Here is a 24,000-nt window from a genome sequence, read left to right as displayed (position 1 = left end):
ACATTTGAACTGAAAACCTAGAGCTAGAAGAAAAACTGTCACTTTGCATTTTGTCCAGCATCCTAAGGATTCTGACAGCTTGCCACTTTTATAAAAGCTTTCATATTAAAAAAATATTAAGTATAGAGGTGCAGGAGTGGCTGTGTGGTAAGAAGCTTGCTTCCTGACCACATGGTTCTGGGTTCAATCCCACTGTATGGCACCTTGGGCAAGTGTCTTCTGCTATAGCCTAGGGTCAACCAAACGCCTTGCGAGTGGATTTAATAGATGGAAACTGAAGGAAGCCTGTCATGTATATATTTGTGTGTGTGTGTGTCGTATATATGTGTGTGTATATATATATATATATATATATATATATATATATATATGTACGTGTGTGTATATGTTTGTGTGTCTGTGTTTATCCCACCAACATCGCTTGACAACCGATACCGGTGTGTTTATGTCCCTGTAACTTAGCAGTTCAGCAAAAGAGACCGATAGAATAAGTACTGGGCTTATAAAGAATAAGTCCTGGGGTCGATTTGCTTGATTAATGGCGGTGCTCCAGCATGGCCACAGTCAAATGACTGAAAGAAGTATAAAGAGTAAAAGAGTCTAGAAAGTTGAAGGCTGCCTGTGAGACTCAAACCTACCTCTTTCGTAAACATGACAGATGTTCTACCATTATACCAAAACAATCCTTCAAAATTCCTCATCTTTAGAAGGTTTGTTCTTACCAGCAAGAATTGTCTGTTGTTTATGTTGTAGGAATTTTTGAAACCGTGAGGGCCATGATATCATTGTTTTTTAACTATGGGACTGGGAGTAGATAAAACTATAAATAATAGTAGGCACCGGTATGGCTATATGGTTAGAAGCTTGCTTCCCAACTGTATGGGTTTGGGTTCAGTCCCATAGCATGGCACCTTGGACAAGTGTTTTCTACTATAGCTCTGGGCTGACCAAAAGCCTTGTAAGTGGATTTGGTAGAAGGAAACTGAAAAAAGCTCAGTGTGTGTGTGTGCTTGTGTTCCTCTCACCCCATGCCCCTGCCTGATAACTAGTGTTTGTTTAAAAGAGATCGATGGATTAAGTACTAGATTTTAAAAATAGATAAGTACCAGGGGTCGTCAATTTGTTTGATTAAACCCTTTAAAGCAGTGGCGCTCGTATGGCCACAGTCGAACAACAGAGACAAACTAAGGCCAAAAGAGCTTTAAAAAAAAAAAAGAAGAAAAGAGAGATTCAGAAATGTCTTTGAGGCCGAATCATTCAGTGAATTCATTAAGAACCAGACTAAAAGTTTGTGAGCAGAAATATTTATGAAAAACGAGAGGAACATTTGATAGTTTTATAATCTGTGAAATGTCTACGTTGACATTATTTAGGATAGAGTATCAAGCGGCAGAGTGTTCTCAATAAAGAAAATATTAAAATGAAAATTGAATATACCCAACAATCTATTGCTCTGCCACTGTCTGTCCACCCATCTCTCTCTCTCTCTCTCTCTGCCCTACTGCTCTAAATATTGTGTCTGGTGAAAATTACAGCACAGTAAGCTAAAACTGAATGAGAATGAGTCATTCAATGACTCAACAACGAGAGAAAAGAATTGAAGCTCTTTGCCATTGGAGGTAGCTTTAGCTCACCACAGACAGGGATTTTTAATTCTCTCTCTCTCTCTCTCTCTCTCTCTCTCTCTCTCTCTCGTTCATTCATTCAGACACACAAACACACACACAAACTGAATTTGTAAAATGTCTTTCATGAAAAAGATTGCTTAAAGCTTTCACACATAAATTACTGAAAACAAATATATGTGTTGCTATGGATACACATATAAATACAAAAATACAAACATTAGCAAAAGAAAGGTGCAGCAGAATATATGTAGATGACAGAGGCATTGGCTGTGTAGTTAAGAACACTTGCTTCGTAACCATGTGGTCTTGGGTTCAATCCCACTGCATGGCATCTTTGGCAGGTGTCTTTTATTACAGGCCTGAGTAACCAAAGCCTTTTTAGTGGATTTGGAAGGCAGAAACTGAAAGAAGCCTGTTGAGTGTGTGTGTGTAGTGTGTGTGTGTGAGTGTGTGTGTGTGTGAGAGAGAGAGTGTGTGTGTGCACACGTGTTTGGGTGTATCCTTGTCTTGACATCACCCAATGGTTGTAAACAAGTACCACCCTCATGCAAGTGGTGTCTTTCATTTCCAATCTTCCCTAAAAACATGCCTGGCCACAGAGAAATATTACCCTAGTTGGAAACAGGTGAAGGTTGGTGACAGGAAGGGCATCCAGTCATAGAAAATCTGCCTCGACAAATTCTGTCTGACCCATGCAAGCATGGAAAAGTAGATATTAAAGGATGATGATACATACGGTCAATATAACCATACAGATGCAGAAATGGAAGATAAAGAACTCAATACATGATGTAGAGTCTATTTATTCATCCAAAGCTGATAACTTCATTGCTGCTCCAAGTTTCTTGTATTAATGAATTTATGCAGAAAAATGAGCAATGGCCCAAATATTCTACATGTTTTATATTCCAACTGGCCATATCTAGCCTCTCACACCTAACCTACATTGACATTCTAAAAATGAAACAATCACATCATTGAAACCTCAAAGCTGTAAGATAATGCATGATTAATTAAAAACAATTTGAGTGAAAAAGTATTACATTTAACTGAGTAATCTGAGCCCCAAAAGGGTTAAACAGATACCCTTTTACTCTTTTACTTGTTTCAATCATTGGACTGTGGCCAAGCTAGGGTACCACCTTGCAGGGTATAGTTGAACAAATTAACCCCAGTACTATCTATCTATCTCTCTTTACTCTTTTACTTGTTTCAGTCATTTGACTGTGGCCATGCTGGAGCACCGCCTTTAGTCGAGCAACTCGACCCCGGGACTTATTCTTTTGTAAGCCCAGTACTTATTCTATCAGTCTCTTTTGCCGAACCGCTAAGTAACGGGGACGTAAACACACCAGCATCGGTTGTCAAGCAATGCTAGGGGGACAAACACAGACACACAAACACACACACGCACATATATATATATATATATACATATATACGACAGGCTTCTTTTCAGTTTCTGTCTACCAAATCCACTCACAAGGCATTGGTTGGCAAGTGTCTTCTGCCCAAGATGTCACACAATGGGACTGAACCCGGAACCATGTGGTTGGTTAGCAAGCTACTTACCACACAGCTACTCCTGCGCCTATGTATATATATATATATATATTAGACCTTTGGTGGGGGTAGGGGTTTGATCAGGGGACAGCCTTGGCCTTAACAACAACAATATCTACAAAGGGGCTCTCCATGTGGTTGCTTGGCCTGCAAGAAAGAACAGCCAAATCTCCCTCAAATCACACAAGCTACCATCTTCAAAGAAAAAAAAATGAGGAAGTACGCATCGGACAATGCAGATATGCCAAACGATAAAATTGAAATGGATGGAATAATTCTAGTCAAAGATAATAAACTGATGAGATTCTGAGCTTTGCCGGGATGGGGGAGGGGGAAGAGTTTCTATATAACAACAATTGTTAATTGCTCAACCTCCACCACCCTACCACAACCGATACTGACAGTGCCTCCACTCCAAAAGCAGCAGCAAAGTTTCCACCCTCTTCCCCAGCCTCCTTATCATCATCTGACTCAGGCAGATTCTCAAAGTGCTTTTTCCCAGAGACCGTGTAATGGATTAAACAGTTGTGTGGTTTCTAAGATATTTCAAGTCTATCTCATGCAACACGCCTGAATAACGATATGGCTGTGGCTGTTGTACAAGGTACAAAACTTACACGCTATAAAACCCAGAAACAAACACACTCACACACACACACGTGTGTGAGTGTGTGCATGTGTGTATACACACATACATAAGTAGTATATATATATATATATATACTAGATAGATATATAGATTGATAGACAGAAAGATAGATAGATAGGTAGGTAGGTAGGTAGGTAGGTAGATAGATAGATGAATGGATGGATGGATAGATAGGTGTGTGTGTGTTAGTAGACCTTCCCCCATTTGACAACTAGTGCTGGCTTGTTTACCTCTAATAACTTAACAGTTCAGAAAAAGAGATTGATAGAATAAGCACCAGATTTCAAAACAAAAAAAAAAAAAAGTACAGGAGCCAATTTGGCTGACAAACCCCTTCAAGATGGTATCCTAGCATTGCCATAGTGGTTTTGTCCCCACTCAACTGCTTGACAGTAAACAATAAAAGACAGAATAGACGTTCACACACACACCTAGACTACACACCAATCTTTTACAAACTTATTGTATGATATACACCAGGGGTACTCAGCCAGAGTCCATGTGATCCTTGTGGGTCCATATAAGATTCTGTTGTTAAAATTTATTTGCAATAAATCTGAAATGTGTTTCCTGAGAGTTGGAAAGCATTTGTTTTTAGAACTACAGGATTTCTTATCTTTAGGCGAAAGCATGATGTCTATGATCTTCAACATTTTGTGGAATTGGTATATCAGTGAAGAGAGAGCCTGCTAGGCCTGAAATTCTCCTCATGTGTAGGAATCTTGAAATATAAAAAAACTGATAAGATATTCCACTTAAGCATCTAAATCTATTTGGCTTCTCTTCATGGCACCGACTTTTATCTTGAAATTAGTAGCAATGCTGTGTGTTCTCCAGGGTTTTTTCTTCTTACCATTTTGATATCAATCTGCCTGAGACCGCACCCAGCTTCTATGATACAAAATTCCTGTTTGAAAGTGATCTAAATTTAAACCTTCCATCAAAATTCCGTATTAATTTAGCTTGGAAGATATTAAATGATAATTATAGGGAAACCATCTATTAATCTCTTCAGTGAGACACTTGTTCTTGTCCCTCTACCATTCTTTCATATCCCTCACTACTATATCCTACTCTGTTGAGGGGTTTTGTCCTATGGGTAACTCGGTGACCTCACCAGTGCTGGTGCCACATAAAACAAGCACCTGGTACATTCTGTAATGTGGTTAGTTTTAGGAAGGGCATTTGGCCCTAGAAAGCATGCCAAATGCAGCCGTTTGGCTCATCAGTTCCTCTTGAACTAGCCACTCCATGCTGCTGCCACCTTCACCACCACCACTATTAAGAGCAGCAGCAGCAGCCATTCAAGAATTTGGACCTGGAGATCTCCATTTCCAGCGAGTTTGAGGGCCACTTCCCAGTGGTGTCGGGCATCAACTACGACCAAAGTTTTTTCTTTTTTTTTCCAAGGTCTGGGGTCTCCTGCCCCTAAGCCCTAGACCAGTGCTTTTCAAACTTTTTGCTGAAGCAGAACCCCAAGGAAACATTCCACTGGGTCAAGGAACCCATGTGCAATAATTTAATTGTCTTATGCACACATATCTGCACAGGAGAATTAAAAATTACTGCCGATTTTAGCAGTTTTGTAATTTCTTGCGGAACCCCTGGACTGTACTGGCGGAACCCTGGTTGAAAACCACTGGCCTAGACCATCACCTAATCACCCTTACTCGTCTTGTTGCTTAACAACAACAACAACAGCAGCAGCAGCAGCAGCAGTAGTAGTAGTAGTAAATTGTGATGGTGGTAAAAGAAGAAACAGTGAAGACCAACCTGTACTAAACAGCTAAAAGTAAAAGCAGATATCATTCCAGGCCATTGTGAATTACGATTCTTCCCATTAATGCGTTGATTGATTCAAACGAGAATAAATGTTAATGAATTACAGCAAATTGGGTTTTACTGCATGAGAATATCCACTTCAATTGACGTTTGATATCTAATTAAACTAATACACACCATGCTATTAATTTGCTTCATATTCTCAACAAGTAATATTTCCAGCATTCATTAAGCTATTTTCACATAACGAGATGAATTAGAATCAGACCTCCATATATTTATTGTTAATAGAAAGCAATATGTGAGGCAACAAAAATTGCTTAGTGCCAGAGAAATTGCTTGGTGGTTGGTGTTTCTTCTGACCTTACGTTCTGCATTCAAATACCGCCAGGGCTGACTTTGCCTTTCGTCCTTTTCGGGGTCAATAAAATAAGTACTAGGTGAACAATGGGGGGGGTTAATGTAATTGACTTGTCCCTTCTCCCAAAATTTCTGGCCTCATGTCCAAAGTTTGGAATCAATATAAGGCAATATGTCTTCGAAATATTAAGCAATACCATCTTAGTTACCATTTCTCTTCCTGGTTTCATCATCAATGATGTCACCTGATCCTATTCTACATACTGAATGCATGTACGGTAATGGAGGAGGAGGAGGAGGAGAACATGCTGCCAATGCCATCATCATCATAAGCATCAACATCATCATTATCATCCACGCCACCACTGCCACCACCATCATCATCATCAAATATCCACTTTCCTGTTCAAGCATGGGTTTGATAGAATCTGTTGGGGCAGACTTGTCTACGGCTGGATGCCTTTCCTGACACCAACCCTCACCTGTTTCCAAGCAACGTAATATTTTCTTGAGGCTAGACGTATTTTTCACATTAGATTGGAAATGAACAACCCTGCTTGTATGACAATGATGCTCATTTACAACTATGATGTAATGCCTAAACAAGGGTACACACAATGAAACACACACACATACACACAACCAAATACACACACACACACACACACACACACACATATATATATATATATATTTATATATATATATATATAAAATGGGCTTCTTTCAGTTTCTATCCACCAAATCCACTCCCAAGGTTTTGGCCTACTTGGTGCTATAGTAGAAGACACTTGCCTAAGGTGCCATGCAGTGGGACTGAACCCAAGACCATATAACTGGGAAGCTAGCTTCTCAACCACACAAGCACACTTGCACTTTTGTGTGTGTGTTTGTGTTCACATACGTGTAGAAACCAGTGTTCTCTACGTTTTCAGTTCCTCCCTATCTCTTGACGTGGCACTTCAACACACATCACCACTGAACACTTGAAGGGGGTGCCCCAGTATGGCCAGGAAGCAATGGCAGACACCAATTAAACGAATTCTCCACACCACAACCTGCACCGCTTCCTGCAATTATTCCACCGAAACGCATTCGCCATGCAGTCTCAGCAGGTAATTATATTCTTGCTCCAGTTCCTCTTGGAATAATCATCCGTCTGAAGAACGGTAACAGAATACGGTGAGTGTCAAAATGCATCTCATTACACAACAGAACAATGGCCAACAATGGAGTCTCCTATCTGTTATACTACTTACAGGTTCATCCTATCTGAAATGAATAAGGTTTGCATAAGTTTGCTTCCCAGCAACATGGTTTCAGGTTCAATCCCACTACATAGCACCTTGGGCAAGTTTTTTTTTTTTATTACAGCCATGGGCCCAGGAACAGGAGGTACAGGGGGTATGGCTTGCACCTCCTAAAATTTTTATGGAATGCAAAAATCAAAATTTGTACTACAACATACTTTTTTCAGGTTTAGAAAACAGTGAGTTAAAAGTGGTCTGTAAAAAGTACATTATTTCCATTATTTACAATTAACAGATATTTGTCCTCATCGTTTGTTGTTAACACAACGTTTCGGCTGATATACCCTCTAGCCTTCATCAAGTGTCTTGGTGAAATTTCGAACCTGGGTTCTCGTTCCTAAGGTATTTTGTTATTGTTGTTGTTGTTGCTGTTTTCTTTAACCTCACCATCAGAACATCACCCTTCTGCTAAAATTATATTTTTAACTCTCCCCCGTTATATCATCACTACCCTTAACTAATTTTTTTAACCACATAATAATAAATATTATCATGAATGCTTCTCTCTCCATCTTTTTCTTTCTCCCTCTTTCTGCCTCACTCTTCGCCTTATCTTCATTTTCTCTCTCCTTTTTCTTTCTCCTCTCTTTCCCTTCAGCTAATCACTTGAAAGCATTACAATTACATTCCCTCTACCTCATCTCATGTACACTTCTCTCTCCCTCTTTTCTTTCTCCCTCTTTTCCTCTAATCACATGAAAGTGTTACTGACAGGCTAAGTAACGGATTGGCAAGCAGGATTATTAATAAGATCTGATACAAATAAATGTCTTAGGACTGCTATGAGCCCACAGACTCATCAGGCCAGGTTTTATCCTACTTTCCATGGTGTGTAAGAGACCAAGAGTTCAATATTCCCCCACCACACACACACACACACACACACACACACAGAATGGGACAACAGACAGTCGTACTCATTTTCAGCTGAATGGATTGGAGCATCATGAAACGAAGTGTTTTACCCAAAAACGCAATGCTGGAAATTGAAACCATGGCCTTATGGTTGTGAGTCCTGTCACTTTACCACAAGGCCATACACTTTTACTAGAAACAGATGCAGATTACAAAGAAACACAGTTTCATTTGGAAAAGATATTTCCACCTCTGAGAAGAATAAACAGACACCTACCATGACATTTTCTGCGGAAAGGACATTACGTAGAACCATGTGGTTGCGTCTGAGAGCTGCTTTCATCTCTATCAGGTTTTCCAAATAGTTCAGAATATCTTTTATCTTGGTTGTTGGAGGCAACAATTCTAGGGCCTGCCAGAATTCAAACAGAAATAAAATTTAATATCAGAATTCATAAAGGTACAAAAATCTACGTATTAAAGTTTTGAAAAACAAAAAATTATAAATTATACTCTTTTACTCTTTTCTGCCATTTGACTGTGGCCATGCTGGAGCACTGCCTTTTAGTCGAGCAAATCGACCCCGGGACTTACACTTTGTAAGTCAAGTACTTATTCCATCGGTCTCTTTTGCTAAACCGCTAAGTTACGGGGACATAAACACACCAACATCGGTTGTCAAGCGATGTTGGGGGACAAACACAGACACACAAACATATACACACACACATACATACATATATATACATATATATGACAGGCCTCTTTCAGATTAGCACAGACATAACAACCACTGCTATCGGGGACATGAACCGGACTATCAAATCCAAAAGACAAATTGCTCAAATTATTGACAACTTTGCTTAAATGCTACCTTGAAGTAAGTATATTTGGTTATTATGTTTTGCAATTAAAGACCATTAAAAACTTGGTCTGTTTGTTTAGCACCAAGTTATCAATGACTGATTAGACTTACGAATGAAAGTGTGTATCAGATATCGTTACTCTGTACCCATGCAGTGCTATATATAAAAGCACCCAGCACACTCTGTAAAGTGGTCGGCATTAGGAAGGGCATCCAGCTGTAGAAACCATGCCAAATCAGACTGGAGTCTGATGCAGCTGCCCCGCTTGCCAGCTCTGGTCAAATTGTCCAATCCATGCCAGCATGGACAACGGACATTAAATGATGATGAAAAGGACAATTCTTCCTAACATTAACACAAGCATGGCTAAGGTGAATGCATGGTCATGTGATTGAGGATTTCACTTCCCAACCAGATGGTTTTAGGTTCAGTCCTGCCGTGAGGTACCTTGAGTAAGTGTCTTCTGCTACAAGGTTGGGGGGGGGGTACTGAAAAGTTCCTGGCTTTGGGTAAGAGAAAATACAGGAGGATCAGTGAATTATGATTTTATTCAACATGTTCCCCTCTTGGATGCACACACTTATTGCAGCAGTCCTTCAGTTTTTCTAAGCCCTGTGAAAGAAAGCGGAAGGTTGGGCCTCCAACCAGGCCTTTCGCAATACCCTAAAAGCCAGGATCTTTTCAGCACCCCCTCATATAGCCCTGGGCCAACAAATGCATTTTGAGAGTATTTGATAGACAGAAACCATGCACAAGTCTATTACGTGTGTATGTGTGTGTGTGTGAGAGAAAGAGTGTGTGTGTCTTTGAATTTGCATTTGTCTCTCTGCTGCCACTGGTGTTGGTTTGTTTATATCCTCTTGTAACTTAGCACTTCAGGAATGAGGACTGATAGAATAAGTACCAGACTTTGAAATAAGTCCTGGGGTTGATTTGTTTCATGAAACACTTACAGTCAGTGCCCCAGCATGGCCACAGTCCAATGAATGAAGCGAGTAAAAAGATGGAAAATAAGTAAGCCATTACACCCAATAACACAACCCTGCTTTCCAAATATGAAAACACAGGGGGAAAAAAAAGAGAGGAAATACCTACGACTGCGACAGGTCATACCTGCAACACCTTTAGAACAATCACAGATGTTCAGGCAGCGGGGGGAGGGGGTAGCAGAATGATAGACAAACATGCCAAGAGCACTCACAGACAGCCCATTTGGCCCACACATCGAAAGAACAACACGAATATACAAATCCATTATGGAGAATGCCAATCTTGTCTGGGAATCCAATCTTCCTCATCAACAAACCAAAACAAACTTCAAAGAAGAGAAAATAGCAGACTTCAGCTCACCACAGGCCACCGACATAATGAAATAAAAATAGTCAAAATCAAAAAAAAATAAAACAAAAAAAAAAAAGCACCTGGATATGTGAAGAGCATAATTTGTTGCCATGGCAACTTCAAGCTACTCAGCCTCAGCTAGTGAATGACCGATAACTCTGAATCATCCAGACACATCTGCAACAATGCCACCCTGCTAGCATTTGTAGCAATCGCTCAGGAACCAGAATGTACAGGAATAATGAAAGCAGGCACCCTTCACAGGTCAAGCTTCGTTTCAAACAGTTCTCAGAGGCGGCCATTTAATTTGACCACCAGGCAGGTGCCACTCCATATTAAAGGCATCCATCATCATTGCCATCATCTCATGGCCTAGAAGATTTAACATGCCCTCCACCACCACCACCTCAACATGGCCTAGAAGAATGAACTGACCAGTGTGCCATGCCACTGGTCAGTTCTGCTACAAGGCAGCACATTTGCTGAGAAATAAATACTTCAAACGGACAATGTCTGACAACAAATATATCAATTCCACAGAGCAATAATAAATCTATGACTCACTTTTTAGCAAACACTACTACTACAACAACAATTACTAATAATCATCATGATCATTATAATCATCGCTTAATGTTCGTTATCCATGCTAGCATGGGTTGGATGGTTCGACCGGGGATCTGGGAAGCCATGAGTCTGCACCAGGCTCCAGTCTGATCTGGCAGAGTTTCTACACCTGGATGCCCTTCCTAACGCCAACAACTCCGTGAGTGTAGTGGGTGTTTTTTAAGGTGCCACCAGCACAGGGGCCAGAGGAGGCTGGCAAACGGCCACGATCGGTCGGTGCTTTTACGTGTCACCGACACGGACGTCAGTCAGGCAGCGCTGGCATTGACCACGTTCGGACGGTGCTTTTAACGTGTCACAGGCACAGGTTTCTTAACTACAATTTCCATTTGATTTTTATTTTAATAATAATAATAATCCTTTCTACCATAAGGGCAAGGCCTAAAATTTGAGGGGAAGGGGCTAATCAACATAATCAACCCCAGTGTTCAACTGGTGCTTATTTTGTCAACCCTAAAATGATGAAAGGTAAATTCAGCCTTGGTAGAATTTGAACTCAGAACATAAAGACAAGACGAAATGCCACTAAGCAGTTTGTCCAATGTGCTAACGATTCTGCCAGCTCAGCGCCTAATAATTTTCTAATTTTGGTACAGGGCCAGCAGTATTAAGGTCAGAGGTTAACCAATTACATCAACCTCAGTCAGTAGTTAATTTTATCAACCCCCAAAAGGGATGAATGGCAAAGTTGACCTTGGCAGTATTTGAGCTCAGAAGAAATGCCAGAAAGCATTTTGACCAAAGCACTAACGATTCTCCCAGCTTGCCACCAAAAAATATCTCATACTGACAGAAGGCAATAAATTCATAAGTTGAAGGGGTGTTGTGATACAGCAGACAACAGTAACGATAATTTATTGAATATGTATAAACGCTTAAGACATTAAGAGTTGGGGAAGATAAACAGGAAGTCATTATGTTAATGGTTTTCTCATCTCGTTAATAAATTCCATAAATTAGGTCCCCCAACAAAGAATTATTCAGCAGTAAGTTCGTGTTGAGATTATCACAGACACACTCTCTAAAATATTTATTTCATACGGACTAACTTTAAGAATGACCAAACAGCCCACGGTACCAAACTCACATTTACAATACTTTAACCAAAATGTAGAGTTATTCATTATCATCATCACCATCACCACCGTCACCATCATCATTTTAATGTCCACTTTTCCATGCTTGCATGGGTCAAAGTTTATTGAGGCAGATTTTCTATGATGGGATGCCTTTCCTGTCAACAACACTTACTTGTTTCCATATATATGTGTGTGTGGTTTTATGTGTTTATGTGTGCGTTGTTGTGTCTGTGTTTGTCGCCGCCACCACTCGGAAAACCAACATGTTTCCCCTGATATTCTGAAGTTTCTGTGCCATGTTTATCTAGAAGATTCTTTTAGAAAATAAAAATATATGAAGGCACAAATGATTTATGTATCTTAAATACTGTTCCATTTTTCAGAATTATTCTTTGTTGTTGCACGTAGCTGAGTTCCTTTTTACCATTCTTGGTGTCTTAGAACACGGTTTTGGCATCTAAAATCCGCAACCCATGTTTTCACTCAGAGCAGTCATCCCATCTATATTGTCAATAATTTAGAAATGAATGAACAGCACAGCTCACCATTGTTTTCTTTATTCTAAAAATATGAAACTGATTGTCAAATCATTATAGTAGGATTGTTTACGTCCCTATAACTTAACAGTTTGGCAAAAGAGACTGATATAATAAGTACAAGACTATTTTTTAAAAATTACTACTGAGGTTGATTCATTCAACTAAGCTGGTGGTCCTCAACCCCCTTTTTTTTTACCTAGGGACTCCTTTGATTACTATTTTATCTTGATATACCCCCATAACCATTCAGTGTTTAAAAACTAGTTTTATAGAAACTTCTTTCAAATTTGTTATTTTGTTCATCCCACATTCCTTTGAGTAGGCTGAACGATGCAAAATGTTAGAGAAAGAAACCCAACAGTTCCCTGCAATAAATACTCCTAAAGCAAAATTTTTTCAAGGACCCTTGACATACTACAGTGGGTCCCCGCAACTTAATATTTTACTTGCATAATACTAAACACTATTATTTATATATTTATTTATATTTTTGTGTGACCTAATGAAGTGAGTTCATGGGTTGCAGGACGGGCTGCTGTGCTTACCTTGGATCGTAGGGTGACCTGCTATGCTTGAGGAGACCTATTGAGTCAAATACATCAACATCAAAATAAAAATCAAATGGAAATTGTAGTTGTGATACCTGTGCAGGTGGCATGTAAAAAGCACCATCTGAATGTGGCTGATGCCAGCACCACCTGACTGGTGTCTGTGTTGGTGACACATAAAAAGCACCAACTGATCATGGCCATTTGCTAGCCTCCAGTGGCACATAAAAAGCACCCACTGCACTCTCGGAGTGGTTGGCGTTCAGAAGGGCATCCAGCTGTAGAAACACTGCTAGATCAGACTGGAGCCTGGTGCAGCCTCCTGGCTTCCCAAACCCCAGTCGAACCGACCAACCCACGGAAAACGAACGTTAAATGATGATGATGATGATGATGGGACAATTTGTGTGCTCATACTGCAGATTTCTGCATGAGTCTCATCTCGTACAGCAAATTACTCGTACAATGAGGCACTCGTACTGCAAGGCTCTACAGTATAAGTATTGAGCACTGAATTCCAAATTTTTAGATTGGAGGAAATGGTGGGTTGGGATGTCTGAGAAGTACAAAATATATATTTTAATGTGGCAGTGATTGTATTTACTAACAAGAATGGAGGCAAAAACAAAACAGGAAGGCTGAGTATCTCAAAGTATTGACAATATAGATGGGATGACTGCACTGACTGAAAACATGGGTTGTGGATTTTAGATGCCGAAACCTTGTTCTAAGACACCAAGAATGGTAAAAAGGAACTCAGCTCTCTGCAACAACAACAAAGAATAATTCTGAAAAATGAAGAATATTTAAGAAGATACATAAATCATTTGTTCCTTCTATATTTTTATTTTCTAAAAGAACTTTCTAGATAAATATGGCACAGAAACTTCAGAATATCAGGGGAAACATTTTTCTCATATTCTCCCCCCACCCCCACTCCAAGATAACAAATTGTTATATATCTCCCTTGCAAAATACAACTAACTACTAACAGAGTCAGATTTCAGAGAGCGGTGTGTGTGTGTGTTTGTGTATGTGTATATGTATACACACACACACACACACATACATACATACATATATACATACACACACACACAATAATAACACACAACATCCATACCTATATGTATATGCATATATATATATAGATAGATATGTTTGTGCATGTGTCATTATTGTATGCATATATATTTATGTGTGTGTGTGTGTGTATATATACACACATATATACATACTCATGCACACACACCAACCCTGGAACATGTGTTGATATGCGTGTTTGCGTTTGCGTGTGTTTGTGCATGCGTGAATGTAAGTACACACACACACGTATGTCTGTTGATTTAAGGTCATTGTTTTTACCTCTACAAAAGCATTTAAAGAGAGAGATCTGCTAATCTCAAGAGAAAATAAGGTTATCTCCTCCTAATATTAGTTACTTTATCATTCTGACACGGATTCACTCCCCACTACCACCACCACCACCATAGATATATATACATGCGTGTGTGCACACACATATATATGTACATACATACACATACATTTATATATATATATATATACACATAGATACTTGCATATACATACATATATATATATCTTATACATACATATAAATATCTTATACACATATACACATATACAAATATACAAGACATATATGCACATATATATATATACACATATACCAATAAACAAGACATATATGCACATATATATATATATACACATATACAAATATACAAGACATATATGCACATATATACATACATGTACACACCAATGATCCTTTATAACTAATTAATCACAGTTGCAGTGGCACCTCGTTAAGCCAAAATACCAGCTTCATTTAGAGAAAAGACCTACATATATAACACACACACACACACATGCACATAGGCATATGAGGGGGTGCTGAAAAGTCCCTGGCTTTGGGTAAAAGAAAACACAGGAGGATCAATTAATTATGATTTTATTCAGCCTCTTCCTCTCTCATATCAACACACTTATTGCAACAACGGTCCTTCAGTTTTTCAAAGTCCTAATTAAAGACCTCAGAAGGTTGGGCCTCCACCCAGACCTTTCGTGACACCCTTAAAGCCTGGAACTTTTCACCCCTACCTTCATGTGTATGCAGGTATTTAACCCTTTAGCATTTAAACCGGCCATATCCGGCCCCAAATATTTAGCCTGTTTTATGTTCAAACTGACCAGATCTGGTCTCTCACACCAACCCTACAATATTGTTTTAAAAATTAACAGCTACTTCATCAAAATCTCATAGCTCCAAGATAATGCATGATTAGTTCAAAACAATTTGGATAAAAAAGAATTAATTTTGGCAGAATAATGTGAACACTAAAGGGTTAAAGGGAAATTTGACGAGACAGTCAGTCGCCTGCTGACACTCGTTGAGGCTACATCGAAGAGGCCAGGGAACAGAAGAAAGAAGAAGACATGCACCCAACACCAGAGTCGAAAGGGGGGCCCTGCCACGTCAGAATGGTACAGGAGTAGGGGCCGAAACCGGACGTGGTTCCTCCTGATGATGTCTTGAGCTAACTGGATCCTATAAAGGAGCTGTTGTGGTAGCAGACCACGAAACACAGTTGAAATTCCTCCTTTATATGTGTGTGTATCTATATCTATGTGTATATATATATATATATATATATATATATATATATGTATGTATATATATCCTGTGCAGGTGGCACATAAAAAGCACCCACTGCACTCCCGGAGTGGTTGGCGTTAGGAAGGGCATCCAGCTGTAGAAACTCTGCCAGATCAGACTGGAGCCTGGTGCAGCCCCTGGCTTCCCAGACCCCGGTCGAACCGTCCAACCCATGCTAGCGCGGAAAACGGACGTTAAACGATGATGATGATGATATATCAGGGGTGTGCAGTGATCTTTCTGGCTGGAGAAGCAATGACCAAATTTTTCTGTCACATAGATATTTGAATCAAACTGACATGTTCATATTATACAGCTATTTTTAAAATAAAAATAAAAAATCACATTTTAAGAGTTTTCTATAATTTGAAAAAGTATAAAATATTAATTGAATAATTGCAGAAAACTACGTGTGTTATCTTTCCACCATTTTTCTTATGGAAGCAGAATGTCAACTTGCTTCCCTTTTCCTATGTAAGTATTACATAAAAACGTAAGATTATACATGTATCATAGGTATTGCAAATTGAGAGTAACTTAATCTAAGCATATAAGTATTTATTAGCATTTAAAACTATTCGTTATCAGCTCTTACTAGAAAAAAAAACTGTCTTTGTGGCATTTTTATCGGGGAAAAAAATATATTACACTGAAAAGGGATGCAACAGCTCATGTTGCTTCCCTTGCCCAGATTTTTGGTGTCGGCTGCCACTGCTTGTCGTCTTGTGCTTAATTCCAGCAATAAAAGTCTGAAGCCTATCATGTCATGTAGTTTATATTAATTTTACAGAACATTAGAAGAACAATCTTATGAAAAATAAGTAATATAGTTTCAATTTTGTTTTAAAGGAAGCATTGCTTTCCTTGCTTCCATGGACTGCATGCCTGCACTTTATATATATATATATATAAAGCTGAAGTTGTCTGTGTATGGCAGGTTTGGTAGCCTTCAACTAACTCTATCTCCTCTGAGACCCTGCGGTGCAAGTTGACCAAAATTGAGAGTATGATAGAAGAAGGCTTGCTCTTCATTCCATAGAAGAAAAAATTCAAATCGGACCATGTTAACACCAAAAAATATTTACTTCAAAAAAGTGCATTTTTTCTATGAAAATCCCTACTTTTTACAATTTTTTGACTGCTGTGTCGCCATTTTTCGGTGTATTTCAACCAGAAAAATATTCACTTAAAGAGAATAACAAGCTACATAATGCAAAATTTTTACTTTGCAAAAATTCCAGTTCTAAAGGGTCGAAACAAACCCAAGCAACGCCAGGCGATACTGCTAGTGTGTATATATATATATATATATATATATATATATATATAATATATATATATATAGGGAGAATTCATGAAAAAACAAAAGATGAAGACAGGTGGTGTAGACAACAGACAGATGTATTAGGTTAACACTCGGGAAGTGAACAAGTCTTTAACGTTTTGAGCCTATGCTCTTCCACAGAAAGAAACAAGGAGAGAAAATAAAAAATGTGTAGTGGCTAGCGATCTATATCTATCTATATATATATATACTTGCTGAAAACTCTTGTTTAATGAATGTAAGATGTCGTTGCCCGTTATTTGACCCACTATATTTAACACTATATTCATCACATACTGACAGTGACTTTGTGAAATCAGATCTCTTCATGAAAAATAAAAGCACTTTTGGTTGGGTCGTAGCTGTTCAGTTCACATGGAAACAGTGAGCAAGTGTTCAGAAGCAATGATAACAGTACAACCTCTTGTGTGCAATTTGAAAGGCAAAGTCTGCATTCTCAGAATATATAATGAATAACAACAAAGGTGGAGGAAGCAGCTGTGTGGCATTGTTAATTATCCCTTCACTCAATAATGAAGCAAATATCACGAGCCACCTCCACTGCCTTCCTGGGCAGATTTAGGTAAAAGGAAATTTAACCCTTTCGTTACTGTATTTCTGTTGAGATGCTCTGTTTCTTTCAATTAATTTTAAATATAACAAAGAATTTAGTAAAATAACTTAGTTATCATTAAGCTAGAGTTAGGGACATAAATTGTGACTAAGGTTTGGTGGAAGATTTTAATTCAGAACTTACGAAAACAAGACGTTTGTACTGCAGAACTAGAGGCAGTTTCAGCTGGGTTGGTAACAAAAGGGTTAAACACCTAACTGTTGTTGTTGTTTAGCACCCATGTGATCCCACCTTATTTTCAGGCAATGAATCTAGGATTTCAAAAGCCAATGTGTTTTTCCAGTTTTGAGATCATCACCACCACCACCACCACCACTGCCATTACCATCATCATCATTTCCTGCAATCTCCACCTGTGACAGAATGCACACTAACACGAGATGGCCACCTCCATAGAATGAATCCATGTTATTGGAAATACACATGTGTGTGTGTATCATCATCATCATCATCATTGTTTAAAAATAAACTGACGAGTGTTTTTCATAGCATTGCAATTACATTACCGAGTGTACAAAATGGGTGAAGATAAAGAGATATTTTACCATTAATTTATAGAGCAATAAGAAAATGGAAGGGAACAATAGTTGGTTCATCTACTTTTAGACATTACATTATGTCAATTTTTTATTTATTTATTTACTAAACTGACAATTACAAGAATATACATACATGTATAACATATTATACTTTACATATAAAATATATTAATATATAAAGATACCAGTAATTATTATTAAAATGTTTTATATGTAAAGCATATGTTATACGTGTATGTATATTCTTGTAATTCTCATTTTAGTAAATAAATAAATTGACATAATATAATGCCTAAAAGCTGATGAACCAACTATTGATCCCCTCCATTTTCTTATTGCTATATATATATATGTATATATATATAATATATCAATAAAGGATAGTAAAAGTTAGTGGACCAAACAAATACCTTGTAGTATTTGAATCCAAGCCTGTTACATCCCCCTACGCCCAATTAACTTTGTTTTTCATCCTCAACAGAGATTAATAAAATAAATAACAAATGAAACACTGGAGTCGACATAATTGAAACAAAACAAAACAAAAGAAAAACCACTTTGAGCATGGTGCTCCAGCATGGTCGAGAGCTAACCACTGAAAAGCCAGCAGAAGAACAAGAGACTACGTCACAACCTGTTGTGAACTGTCTGCTAAGGATTGTTCCAACCCATCGGTAATGTCTGTGACAGTTCCACTTTGGAAGTAAACCTTGACATTCTGCTTCGTGGTGAAAAGATGCAATCAGCTGAATGTCAAGTCTGGAGAGTCTCGTATAAAATGGAATTTATGAGTAGAGAATGCCTCCCACATAGTAAAAGTTTGAAATCTGTCCAAGAGACACACAAACCGAACAATAGGGCCATCGAGAAAGCAATCCAAATGGCAGACTAGTCTAGAAATATTTGTATGTTTTATGATAAAATACATGGCAAATCTCTAATATCAGGCATCCATTCTGTGACTCAGGTCTGAAATAGCAACAGAGAATTTGGAGATTTCTGGAATATGTACGGAAGACAGTACACTTAATAAACAAATTGATGAAAGCCACAACATCATCATCATCATTCGACACCCACTTTTCCATACTCTCAGGGATCAGATAGAATTTGTTGAGACAGATTTCTCTGTGACCAAAGGCCCTTCTTTTTATGAAGCAAGGTAATATTATTCGTAGGCTGGACTTGAAACAGACACCCTCGCTTGTAGGATGGTGATGCTCATTTACAACCATCACATGAGGTTTAGGCAATAACACACATACATACAATGGGCTTCGATGCAGTTTCCATATCTACTTGAAAGGTTTTGGTCTGCCTAGGACTATAGAAAAAGACACTTGCTCAAAATGCCATGCAGTGGAACCTTGGGCAAGAAAGAGTATCCAACTATAGAAAAACCTGTCTCAATGAATTCCATTTGTCCCTTGCAAACATAGAAAGGGGAACGCTAAAAGAATGATGACAGAGCCATATTCTAGACTTGTTTGGCTTCACTGTGGGATTAGGTCCCATGGTCTAACCCCATTTTCATTCAGCAGCTTCAGAAATCAATCAAAGCAAATAGTTTTGCTATCCTTATGGCTTATTGGGGTTTGTTTAAAAAACCCTGAAAGAGAATCATACATATATATAGGTGAAGGCGTGGCTGTGTGGTAAGAAGCTTGCTTCCCAACCACATGGTTCCAGGATCAGTCCCACTGCATAGCACCTTGGGCAACTGTCCCCTACTATTGCCTCGGGCAGACCAAAACCTTGTGAGTGGATTTGGTAGACAGAAACTGAAAGAACAAGTTGCTTAACCACATACCGAAAATTTAGAAATAGCAACCAAAGACCACTTATTCCTATTTACTACAGATATAGCTCCACATATAACATTTTTGTGTGTGTGTGTATGTATATGTTTGTATGTGTCCATGCTTGTCCCTCCACCATCACTTGACAACCGATGTTGGTGTGTTTGCATCCCCTTAATGTAGTGGTTCGGCAAAAGAGGCCGATAGAATAAGTACCAGGCTTACAAAGAATAAGTCCTGGGATCAATTTGTTCAGCTAAAGGCGGTGCTCCAGCATGGCTGCAGTCAAATGAGTGAAGCAAGTAAAACAGTATATCTGATTTTCGGGCAAGTGGGACTGAACTCAAAACCGTGTGGTTGGGAAGCAAACTGCTTACCAGACAGCCACACCTGTACCTAATAATCATTTAAATAGTAATTACACTTCACACGGCAGATTTCACTTCATTTTCTCCTGCTTCAATGTTTTGGCATCATAACTGGAACCTCTTGAAATATTTTGTAATCAGCAACACTCTTATCTTTAGGCAGCCTTGAAACTTAAGACATCTTAAATTGCTTCTGGGTTGAAGTGGCGTACTACTAATGAAAACATCTTGAATTCAATCCTCATTACATCCATTAATTATTAAAGTGCTGTACAATGTGGGTTATGAATATATAAGTACAGGTGTGGATGTGTGGTTTAGAATTTCATTTCCCAACCATGTGTTTAACCCTTTAGCTCTCAGATTACTTTGTCAAATGTATTGCTTAGTGGAGCCCTAAGAGCACCATCCGAGCGTGATCGTTGCCAGAGCGACAAATTGGCTTCACGTAAAAAGCATCATTCAAGCATGATTGTTACCTGCATCGCCTTACTGGCACTTGTGCTGGTGGCATGTGAAAAATAAAATTTGAGTGAGGTCATTGCCAGTGCCGCTGGATGGGCTCCGGTGCAGGTGGCACGTAAAAAGCACCATTTGAGTGTGGCTGTTGCCAGTACCGCCTGACTGGCCCTCGTGCCAGTGGCACTTTAAAAGCACCCACTACACTCTCGGAGTGGTTGGCATTAGGAAGGGCATCCAGCTGTAGAAATTCTGCCAGATCAGATTGGAGCCTGGTGCAGCCATCTGGTTTGCCAAACCTCAGTCAAATCGTCCAACCCATGGAAAGCGGATGTTAAATGATGATGATGATGTTTTGAATAAATCATACCGTTTATTATAGCTTTGAGATTTCAATGATAGGAGTATTAATTTTTATACTGATATTGTAGGGTAGGTGTGAGAAGCAGGATCTGTCCAGTTTGAACATAAAACAGGTAGAAGAATATTTTGGCCAGATATGGTCAGTTTAAATGATAATGGGTTAAAGTTCAGTCCTACAGCATCATAACACTTTGGACAAGTGTTTTATGAGAAAGCTCCAGGCCGAGCAAAGCTTTTGTATAACAAAAAAAAATCTACCAATGTGTGTGTGTGTGTGTGTTTTGTGCCTCCTAGTACAGACATCTCATGATAGTCGTAAATGAGTGTCACTGTCATAAAAGCAGTGTTGTTCATGTCCAGCCATGGAAAAAGATTACCTTGCTCAGAATCAGGAGAGGATTGGCAACAGAAAGGGCATCCAGCTACAGAAAAACTGCCTCAGTAATTCTTCTTGAACTTTGTAGAGGAAAGGCTGTGTGGTAAGAAGATTGCTTCCCAACATCATGGTTTAGGGTTCCGTCCTATTGTGTGGCATCTTGGGCAAGTGTCTCCTATTATAGCCCCAGGTTGACCAAAGCCTTTTAAGTGGATTTGGTAGACAGGAACTGAATGAAGCCTGTTGCATATAGATATTTATATGCATGTGTATACTTATGTAAGTGTGTGTCTGATGTATGTCTGTGACTGGTGTGAATAAAACGACTTACCTTGCTGGCATCAATTTTCACCGCATGGTTGTCTAATATATACAATGCTGGTTCAATTTGCACCTTTACTTCAGATATGTCTTTAACCATGATGCCTAAATTAGCAGGATTGGGTGGCTGAAGGTACATTTTTAATAGATGAAGATACACCTGCAACACACGGAGAAAACAAAGCAAAAAAAGAAGTAATTAGACCACAATGAAATGAATTAATGATTCTGAAGTGGAGACAAGCCAGGACATGTAGGATTGATGACTAATGAATATGAATTAAGGTCAACTGCACAGAAAGAAATATTTCTCACATCTCACCTTCTCTCTCCAAACATGTGTGAGTGTGTGTGTGTGTGTATGTATACAAACATGTGTGTGTGTGTAGGAGGCTGTGTTTCTCAAAAAGGAGGTGAACACCTTTCTCCATGTGATCGGCTTGAAGAATTAAGACACTCAGATATTTTCCTAATTTTCTTAACATGAAACCAATGGTAGCCTTAATTCACAAATAAAGAAATTATAAAATCATATCCACCAATGCAATGTTGAGCACTCAGTTTCATCATTCGACATATATATATATATATATATATATATATATATATATATATATATATATATATATATAAATAAATATAAATGTATGTGTGTGTGTGTGTGTATATATATATGGATGGATGGATGTGCATGTATGTAGCTCCTGTGGCTACTTCTATAAACATGATTTCAGACCAAAATCCAACAATTTGGAGACTTAGGGATCGTTTTTTGGGGATTCTGTGATGGTAGCAGGTCCCATGATGCACAATGTCACTTGTACTCCACCTTTCTGTTGATTATTGATGAGCCATGCTTTATGATCTCACACACACACATACATACACTGTTTTTTTTATAAAATAAGCCCTCGGCTTCAAACAAATACGGTCGATCAGGTGAACTCGGCACTCAGCCAGTATTTTATTATTGGAGTACATTTGGTATTGATTTCAAATTTTGGCACAAGGCCAGCAATTTTGGAGGTGAGGGAGGCCTAAGTCAATTTATCGACCCCAGGGTTTAACTGGTACTTATTTTATCGACCCTGAAAGGATGAAAGGCAAAGTAGACCTTGGTGGAATTTGAACTCAGACCGTAAAGATGGACAAAAGACTGCTAAGCATTTTATCCAACATGCTAACGAATTCTGCCAGCTCACTGCCTTACAAGTCCGTTTGATATTAGCAAAGCATCAGTGTTGGGCATAAGAGTTTCCTAGCTGAGCTGCCCACCATTGGAGTTCATCAATTTCTCATCTCGCAAGGCAGAAAATTCTTCAATTCCAAACTGATGCCTTTTCAACTAAGTACAGATGAAACGATCTATGGATGAGTTCTGCCACCCCTGCAATGGTGTTGCTGCAGTTGCTACATAAATAAACATCTCGGATCACACCCAAAATAAAACCATCCAACAGGCTCTGCTCCTAGTAACAATTAATTAGTTGCATACTGACTCCATCCAGGCCCACCTCACACACATCCATCTTTTCTCCTCTCCTTAACCCCATGTTGTGTTTCCCCCTCCCAGGTTCCACACTAACAACTAAACCCAATCCTTTCTCGTAATGTCAAACTCTTGAAATACCTTGTTGTCCATATTGACTATCGTCTTCATAATCATCATCATCATCAACATCTGTGGTCCATGCTGGCATGGGTTGGGCGATTTGACAGGAGCTGACCAGCTAAAGGGCTGTTCAAGTTCCATGTCTGTTCTGGCATGGTCTCTATGGCTGGATGCCCTTCCAAACCCCAACCACTTTACAGAGTCTATTGGGTGCTTTTACGCAGCACTGGCACAATTAGGGATGCTCAGCAGGGTTGAGAGTGTTGCAGGGGACGAGCCTGTACGCAAGAACAACCACACTTTTACGTAGCTTGACGTGTCCCTTCAAGCGGCCCCAGTGGTCTCACAAAGTTCATAGGAAAAATTTCTTTCTCA

General features: G+C 39.0%; 1 protein-coding gene across 1 annotated transcript in view; it reads right to left on the bottom strand.

Annotated features, from left to right (window-relative positions):
- LOC115217001 (vam6/Vps39-like protein) overlaps positions 1 to 24,000 on the bottom strand; it is a 132,550-nt gene that overhangs the window by 38,758 nt on the left and 69,792 nt on the right. Inside the window, exons 23-24 of the mRNA XM_029786520.2 lie at positions 22,024 to 22,173; positions 8,425 to 8,559 (exon numbers count right to left, since the gene is read on the bottom strand). Coding sequence (XP_029642380.1) covers positions 8,425 to 8,559; positions 22,024 to 22,173 — 285 coding nt within the window. The remainder of the gene's footprint in view (positions 1 to 8,424; positions 8,560 to 22,023; positions 22,174 to 24,000) is intronic.

This window comes from Octopus sinensis, linkage group LG11 (assembly GCF_006345805.1).
Source record: "Octopus sinensis linkage group LG11, ASM634580v1, whole genome shotgun sequence".
Taxonomy (NCBI): Eukaryota; Metazoa; Mollusca; class Cephalopoda; order Octopoda; family Octopodidae; genus Octopus; species Octopus sinensis.
Note: the sequence above shows the minus strand (reverse complement) of the source record. Positions and strands in the feature narration are given on the sequence as shown.